Source organism: Acipenser ruthenus, chromosome 58 (genome assembly GCF_902713425.1).
Source record: "Acipenser ruthenus chromosome 58, fAciRut3.2 maternal haplotype, whole genome shotgun sequence".
Lineage (NCBI taxonomy): Eukaryota > Metazoa > Chordata > Actinopteri > Acipenseriformes > Acipenseridae > Acipenser > Acipenser ruthenus.
The window spans coordinates 4,646,798-4,655,641 of NC_081246.1; the positions used below are offsets into that span (position 1 = coordinate 4,646,798).

The window sequence follows — 8,844 nt, forward strand, 5'->3', positions numbered from 1 at the left end:
AGAGAGAGAGGAGAGAGAAGGGAGGAGAGAGAGAGGAGAGGAGAGAGAAGGGAGATGAGAGAGGAGGGTAGAGAGAGGGGAGAGGAGAGAGAGGAAGGGGAGAGGAGAGAGAGGGAGGAAGGGAGAGGAGGGGAGAGGAAAGGAGAGAGAGAGGAAGGGAGAGGAGGAGAGAGGAGAGATTGTTTCTCTGTAGATAATTTTTTCAAGGTCAGTGACCTGTGCAACTAGATTGTATTTAATCTTTCCTGTTATTATAAAAACTCTCAGAGTTTAATGCGATTGAGAATCAAGTTCAGCCACCAGGAAAGAGTGAGAGAGGAGAGGAGAGAGGAGAGAGTGAGAGTGGTGAGAGAGAGAGGAGAGAAATCAACTCTCAGTCATCTGTCATAACATTAATTACTGCTACCTGCTGATTCCTAAAACAGTAAAACACAGTGATGTGACCTTGAGAGAGAGAGAGAGGAGAGAGGAGCGAGAGGAGAGAGGAGAGAGAGAGAGAGAGGAGAGAGGAGAGAGGAGAGAGAGGAGAAGAGATTGTCACACAATTCACTCTATAATCCACCAAGTATGTAGTAAAAAAATAAAAAATTAAAAAGAAAAATATTTATTTTAAAGCAGTCACTGGATCTTTATCTCTTGTAGCAGCACTGCTTCACTCTCAGAAAACAAGGATGCGCTCCGGTCTGAACGAGTTTGAATCTTAAAGTGCTTCTTAATGTCGCTGTCTTCACCCTTCAACACAGCCGTGAGACTTTCACTGATGAGCCACGGAGTGGCTTCTCTACACCTGGAGACGCGCGTCACCGCCACGTGCCGCCTCACTAACTTTCCTAACCGCACTGCGCCCCCTGGTGGCAGTGACCTGTCAGGACTCCCTTAACTTCGTATGCGAATGCTTTCGGATTCCTTCACACAGCTGCTGTGAGCGAGATCCACGCGGAGATGGACAGACACCCCACACGAGGTCCAAATTAAAATATATACTTTTTATTATTAAAAAAAAAATCATTCATTAAATCACAGGGAGGGCAGCGAACTGATCCTTTGTGATCCGGGAGCAGTGATTTGCGGGACCGTTTCACAACGGCCACAAAAGACACACATCCACACGATCACAATGTGCAGCTTCCAAGTTATTACAGCGATACATTTACCAATTAAATGATACAATATCCTGATCGATTCAACAACGCCGCTGACCAGCCCAGCAATCATTATTCATTCATTCATTCAGCATTGAGGGAGTTATTATTTACAGAGCTTGCAAAGCTGTAGATGGTATAACACATCAATAGAGCATTGTGTTTAATTGAATATTATTCCAGAACGCATATTCTTTATTCAGTGTTGTTCTTTAACCAGTTCATGTTCTAGTTTTTGTAATTGTATTTCTACATGGATTCGAGGCGCTCAGACCAAACACCCGCGTCACGTGACGAGGGAGAGGGGTGGAGGAGGGTGAACATGTTCTGTTAGAATATATTTAATAGTTTTCTAAACATCTCTACATTTGTCACTTTGATCATCATTTTCTATTTAAAATGTTTATGTTCCTTTTCAATATTAATAGTCATTATTATTATTATTATTATTATTATTATTATTATTATACATCCCTATAGTTTATGCTGAACACATTGGGCTAGTCCACTTTTATAACTGTCTTCACAGGGCACACTCTGAGAGGGGCAGAACAGAGAGTCCAGAAACATGGAAACATTCTCTCAGTAAATCTGTGTTTAAAAGTGTAGAGAGGTTTTCTCATATCACTGGAGTCAAAGAATGCCACCTCCCCCCCGTCACAGTCCAGCTGAACTCTGATCTTCTGGGGTTTCTTCTCCACAGTGAGTCGTGTCGGTGGTGAGGTCCATCCCCAGTACTGATCCCCATCCTCCAGGGATATAACCCAGTATCCTGCTTCTGGCTTCCAGGGGTATATCACATTCCTCTGGCTGGACTCTTTAGTCACACCCAGATACCAGTAAGTACTGCTTCCCAGTTCCACGTCCCAGCAGTGTTTCCCTGAAGTGAACCCCTCAGAGCCCAGCACACAAGCATAGGGATCAAACCGCTCTGGGTTGTCAGGAAGCTGCTGTTTCTCATCACTGAGTCTCACACTTGTTAGATCCTCAGACAGTATCAGGGCAGGGTGTGCTGTGTTGGGATCCAGAGTCACTGGAGCTGAGAGAGGAAATGAGAGACAGGTTTAGAAATGAGAACATCTACCTGCAAGCATTTTAATAAATTACATGCTAAGAATGGTATATTTTTCTCAAATATTATTATTCCATATCAAACATAACTTTTAAAAATGGAAATCCCCTTAAAAACATCAAAGAAACAGCATCTGAACCTGTTTAAATCAGATCCATTCACAGCGTGTGTAAACCCAGCCCTGATTGGCTGAGAGGGTGTACAGTATAAAAATGCTGAACTGATGCCCGGCTGGATAATTTGAGTAGAACTCTGGCTCCAGAACTCTGGTCAGTGAGAATTGTAGCTGCTCACAGAGTTCTATTACAGAGCTCTAGAACAGAACACTGTGACACTGCTCAGCACTAACATTCTTAGAGCTCTGGGAGCATTCCAAGACAATGGGCTGAACTCAGAGAAGTCTGTGTTCTACTGCAGTGGTTTCTTTACAAGGAGTTTCAATGCAGACCAGCATGGGATCAGAAAGCCTTTTGCTCTCTTGGAATGCTCTTCCAGCTCACCTCAATACTATGAGCAGCTCACAGTGTTTAATATTGAACTGAGAGATGATCTCTCTGATGGATACAAGTGTATTTGCTACAGGTGTGTGCATTTCATTGTGTATTATTATTGATTGTAGAGAGCTGTATCTTGCTGCTTACACACATTGTGGATTGTGGTTATATGCACCCCCCACCCCTCCTTTGTGATGCTCCCCACAGGACTCACTGTATTGAACAATCCCCAGCATCTTCTCCCACACTTTGTACTTCAGAGAGCCCAGGTGCTCGGCTACATCTATCAGCGCTCCTGAAACACACTGTGGATCCTGCAGTGTGCACTCGGCTCTGCAATCATATTCAGGAGTTAGTGCTGCTCTGTGTTTGCATTCAATACAATACAAGAGAGGAAGACAGGCCACATCTTACATACCTTCTCTGTGTGTCTTTGTACTTCTGAAACAAACAAGGACATGAATTGAGACATTATTAAAACACAAATACCACTTTGATAGTAAACAGCAGCACCGCTGTCCAGCTTTACATTTTGAACTCAGTGTTTTCCATGAACATATTCTCTGGAGCACCAAACCAATGAGACCCCTCTGCTGGTTTGTGGGGCTGGAGGAGGGGCATTTGCTACCTGTTTTACCCATTTGTGGGGTAAACTTAAGAACAAACAGCAATACAAACCATGCTTGAAAAATGAATGTTGAAAATGAAGTTCAAATGTGTACTGACATAAATGCTTGTAAAGTCCCATTCATAGTGTAGTAGTGAGTGTGCATTCACAATAAGAACATGTCACACACAGTTAAACAATCACTACCTGCAGGAAGAAGATGTCTCCAGCTTCCATCTCTTTTTCTATCACTCTGATTGTGTCTGAAAGGGATGAGATTTCTCTTGTAAGTTTTTCAATCTTCTCTTTCATGATTCTCCCCTTTTGTTCCTCTTCCCCCCTCAGTGCAGCTATCCTGGCCTTTTCTTCATCTCGTAGAAACTGGCGAAATTTTTCAAACTCCTCCTTTATCTGCCTCTCTGTTTGCTGGGCTTGTTTCTATACAAGAAAAGGATCACTTTAGAGTTAGTTTGGGTGTCCAGTGAAAATGTATGTTGTGTATTGTTTCAATCACTAATCTAGTTCTCTTACCTTGATGTGCTTTGCTGTTTTATCACACTCGTTTTTAACTTTATTAAAGGTTTTCAGCTTGTCCTGCAAGGACTTCAGCGCAGTCTTGAGTTCTCCCTGAAATGCAATGAAACCCAGAGCTTGCACATCACTGTTAACACATGCCTGGCTAGTAGCAATATGAATGCAGTGTGTGAGAAATCCCCTCAGCACTGGGGCTGCCACTGGGGGCTCTCATAGCAACAAACCCCCTGCTCTGGAGATTTGTGACGCATCAATAAAGACTCTGACTGACTGGCAGATTCAAACGAGCTTCTGATATTTAAGAATAGAGATGAGGCAGAAGCGTGCAGCCACAGACCCAGCAGACAGGGGGTAAGAGAGGAGAGAGGGGTAGGAGAGGAGAGACAAGGGGTAAGAGAGGAGAGACAGGGAGTAAGAGAGGAGAGACAGGGGGTAAGAGAGGAGAGACAGGGGGGTAAGAGAGGAGAGACAAGGGGTAAGAGAGGAGAGACAGGGGTAAGAGAGGAGAGACAGGGGGGTAAGAGAGGAGAGACAAGGGGTAAGAGAGGAGAGACGAGGGGGGTAAGAGAGGAGAGACAGGGGTAAGAGAGGAGAGACAGGGGGTAAGAGAGGAGAGACAAGGGGTAAGAGAGGAGAGACGAGGGCGGTAAGAGAGGAGAGACAAGGAGTAAGAGAGGAGAGACAGGGGTAAGAGAGGAGAGACGGGGGGTAAGAGAGGAGAGGGGGTAACACACTTTGTGGGCGGGGCAAGTTTGTGTTATATATAGCTGATCTGGATGTTTACTTGAATGGCACTCTACTGTGAGTTTCTTCCCAATGCTTAAAACTAAGACACAAAGCACGGTACCACTGCTGTTCAATTATCCAGCTTTAATTTCTGAAACAGATAACAATGATATGTGTTTTACAAGCAGTCTCACTCTTATTCACTCACCTACACTGCACTATCAGGTCTAATGTACTAACCCAACCTCCAGTGCACCTGCTGTTGCTCCCTAGTGGCCGGAGGCCGTCATAACTACCTTATATTATTAGATAAAGAGTTTCAGGTTACTTTCCTCCACAGGACTACTCACTATAATAACCCAAGCAAAAATACTTGGGGGTGTCTATTCCAAGGTCCCTACACAGGGGTAAGAGAGGAGAGACAGGGGGTAAGAGAGGAGAGACAGTGTACCGTGCATGAATCTAATATCTTGATGAGTCAGTTATTTATCATGCGGAAATCAAGTCACATGACCCCAGTTAGGTCATAGTAGAGAATGCTTAACTGACAACACCCTTAGACTTCTGTGAAGAAGTCAGTGCAAGGATGGGCTGTGAAAGAGTGTGTGATGTAATATATCATTCAGAAGGGCTTGGATCTGAACAGGCGTGCCAGTAGAAAGACCTTGGTGCTGTAATAGAATCATCACTGTCTATAAGCAGACAGTGTGAGGAGGCAATTCAATAGGAAACACAGTACTTGCTTATATAGTCAGCAGTGGAGAGTGAAAGTCAAGGAATAAAGTGTTCACATTGACTGAGTGATTCCCCTCCCCATTCCTGTCCTGCCTGTCTCTGATAGGGACTGTGTGAGGGTTTATATGGGTTCAGGTGTGAATTCATTATTGCACACAGACACGCTCCCCTCCCCATTCCTGTACAGCACCACCCCCACTCTGCACCCAGGATCTCTCTCTCTCTCTCTCTCTCTCTCTCTCTCTCTCTCTCTCTCTCAATGATATTGTAATAGGATTTGTTTTTCGCTCAGACTTGTTGGATCTTGTTGTTTAAACTGCCTCATTATAATAACTCTGTATAATATGCTGTGAAAAGAGAATACTGTGTTTACATTTTCACATGAATATTGTTTCTATACCTTATAATCCTGTGCAGCCTCCTGAACAGGACGGAGCTTGTGATTCTCATGTTTCTTTGAAGTTTGACACAAAACACAGACAGCCTCTTTATCATCCACACAGAAGAGCTTCAGTTTCTCATCATGCAGACTGCAGAGTATTCCAGTATGTGCTTTAGAAGCCATAATATTCCTGAGCGTGAAATTGGGTGGACGATCCAAGTTTCCTTCTCGTTCCAGCACTGATCCAGACATGCTTTACAGAAGCTGTGGTTACAATGAAGAGTTACAGCGTCCTTGAAAATCTCACAGCGAAGTCCAGAACCTCGAACTTTGTCCCTGCAGATTAGAATCACGAGTCATGAGGCTCCATCAGCAGCACTAATTTACCACCGACTTTAACCTGCAGATAACTGATTACTGAGATTCCTGAGTCTGCACTCTTTGCATTAACATGTCTAATACAATGTGGTGAAATGCAGCAGTCATGTATGGAACACCTCCACACAAGAGCTGTAGTTTATAATGAAAATAAAAACTCCTCAAAAAGCAAGGAAATTCATCGCAGAAAACTATGTTAATGCAGCAGTTAGGGTTGAACTCATCACCACAGAAGCAAGGAAATGTGGCGTTGGTTTTTTTCATTTACAAAACATGTGTTTTAATTAGTACTGTAAGCATTTGATCAACTAATCCAAACTACAGGGCGGGTCTTGGGTTATTCTGAACTAATTAACAACAAATCTAAACATTCTTAACGAATGCCCAATCGTTTGGGGAGGCGGAGCGTTAGGATTTGATTAGCTCAGTTTAGCCGCTCTCTCATATGCTGTGATAATATTATCCAGTGTCTACCTAATAACCAGCTCTGTGTTGCACACGGATGGGCTGTGTTCTTTGGTTGAGCATCCCATCCATGTGTCCTTATGAGAAGCGACAAACAGGAGAAGAGTTCCTGGAAACGCTGTGGAGTTAATTATTATGCAGCCACTCCTTAATGATACTTTGATCTGAGTTACAAGACCAAGCAAAGAGCTTTCCACAAGGGAGCAGCACTGGAACACTGAACACATGACGAGTTCAGCTTCAGCACAGCAATTCATTTTATTAGGGGCTCTCATGAGAACAGTGAGTCTTTTATTCAGATGCCTTCATTGTGACACGCATCGGACCTGGACTCATACTCTCACACTCACCTCATAACACAGGGGTATTCAATTACATTCACTTCAAGGAAACATTGCTGGGAAACACGGGGGGGCTCACATAGTTGACCACCTGTGATGCGCGTGCGATAAGCCCTCCTCGTCCGCCGGTAAAACAAATAAAATACATGTTGATGCAAATTTCACACTTGTTGGAGCAGCGTATTCTCACACAATGCCGAACAGCGCTGGAGAAAGGCAGACCTTCGGGCAATATTTAAATACATACAAACTCGTCATTGTGTGTGCATTTCACCATCAAAATATGCACAGACCAAGTGAGTTTCATAATGAGGAATAACACAGAGGCACAAAGTCTAAAAATATTTATGTAAGATTCAAGCAACAAGACAACGTGTGAACCACGCTGCAGATCAGATGCACTGTCCTTAGAGGTCTTTTTAAAATAAACACAAATACAATACATCGATCTTCGGCACTAAAATGCTTTCATTGTGTTCGACGCGTTTAATAGGTCTATACACAGTATAAATTGTGCTGGTCTCTACAGTAACACAGATCACACTTGAAAACACGTCACACACACCCGTGCTAACCGGGAGAGTTCCGTCTTTCGTTCATTCGTGTGGAGACGCGTTGGGAGACAAAGTTACTGTTTTAAAGGCAGCGCGTTACTGCTTGGCATTGGGTAGCAGCTGTTTCTTATTAATACGGGGTTGGTAGATTGTTACATTTATTTCTGATCTCTCTACCTGTCTGTAAAGCTGTAATTAGCATCGTTTAACCAGGGGCTGGATTCAATCGAGCTCGGATATTTTGTAGCTCTACGTTCCTTAATGAAAACTGATGGCTTTCCTCTCACTGTGAGGAGGATGCAGTCACTACACGACACGCCGCTGAATTCATAACATACAGATATCCTGCCTGGAGACACACGGCTTGATAAACTTAACAAATAGCAAACATGTAGAATTAACAAAGAAACCACTTGAAGTGTTAATTATCTCATGTGTTTGCATTAAAAGGGGCGCTATTTAAATTGCAATGCGGGGATACAGAGCAATGAACCTGTAAGCAATGGAGCGAGTCGCGTTGCTTTTATCTGGGAGTAATTCTTCAGAGTGAAAGACAGATTGAAGTCAATGTCGTTGTAAATGGATTTGTTTAGATGTTTGTATTTGAATTGTTTTCTCTCTTAGTAGTTTTATCTCTAACTCCTTTACAAACGTCTTGCGTCCCTCCTCGCCTTCCTTTATAAACGTCTTGCGTCCCTCCTCGCCCTCCTTTTATAAACGTCTTCAGTTTCTTTTTTCAGTTACAAAATATTTAACTCAAAATGTAACAATCAATAGCGATCAATGGAAAAACTATTTTCTACTGGAAGCTAAAAATGAAACCGGCAGTTTGTCATGCCGTGGCACGAAACACAGTTATACACCCATTAAAACAGACGCAAGATCACCTTGTTAATCTGCCTTCATTAAAGATTGAACGCCTCTTCTGAGTTCCTACCGAAAACATGAAATGTCACTTTCTACTTGAATCCATACTAAAAAAAACATCTCCCATTCCAAATCCAGTCCCAGCATGAGGGTATAATGGAAATGATGGTGCCTCACTGGCCTGGGCTGCTGCAGTCACAGTTATAAAAGGGCAGAGTGAATAGAAAACAACACGACACAGAGACAGCACCACTACAAATACACTTTAGAGCGCGATTTCTATGGTTTAATTCAATTAAAATCAGCGGCATACAGAGCGGGACTGGTTCTTACTGCCAGTAAATAGAAACGCAGCGAGGTTATGATTTGTTTATTGAGAGATGTATTGACACATGTTAACAGTGAAATATCCTTTCTTCAGGACGGTTTAAATGTGGTTCTGGAGGGTACAGAGATTCATTTGTAATGTTTTCTCATCCCACACAGTTAAACACACAGTTATCATAGCGAAACCAGGGAAGAGACACGGCTTCACACAGAGACACAG

General features: G+C 43.1%; 1 protein-coding gene across 1 annotated transcript; it reads right to left on the reverse strand.

Moving 5' to 3' along the window:
• Positions 1-965: 965 nt before the first annotated feature.
• LOC117407699 (zinc-binding protein A33-like) lies at positions 966-5,923 on the reverse strand. The gene is made up of 6 exons (XM_059018095.1): positions 5,711-5,923; positions 3,847-3,942; positions 3,523-3,753; positions 3,127-3,149; positions 2,923-3,041; positions 966-2,181 (listed from the first exon to the last, which is right to left on the reverse strand). The coding sequence occupies exons 1-6, from the start codon at positions 5,873-5,875 to the stop codon at positions 1,643-1,645; spliced, it is 1,173 nt and encodes a 390-aa protein (XP_058874078.1). The 5' UTR covers positions 5,876-5,923; the 3' UTR covers positions 966-1,642.
• Positions 5,924-8,844: the final 2,921 nt, after the last annotated feature.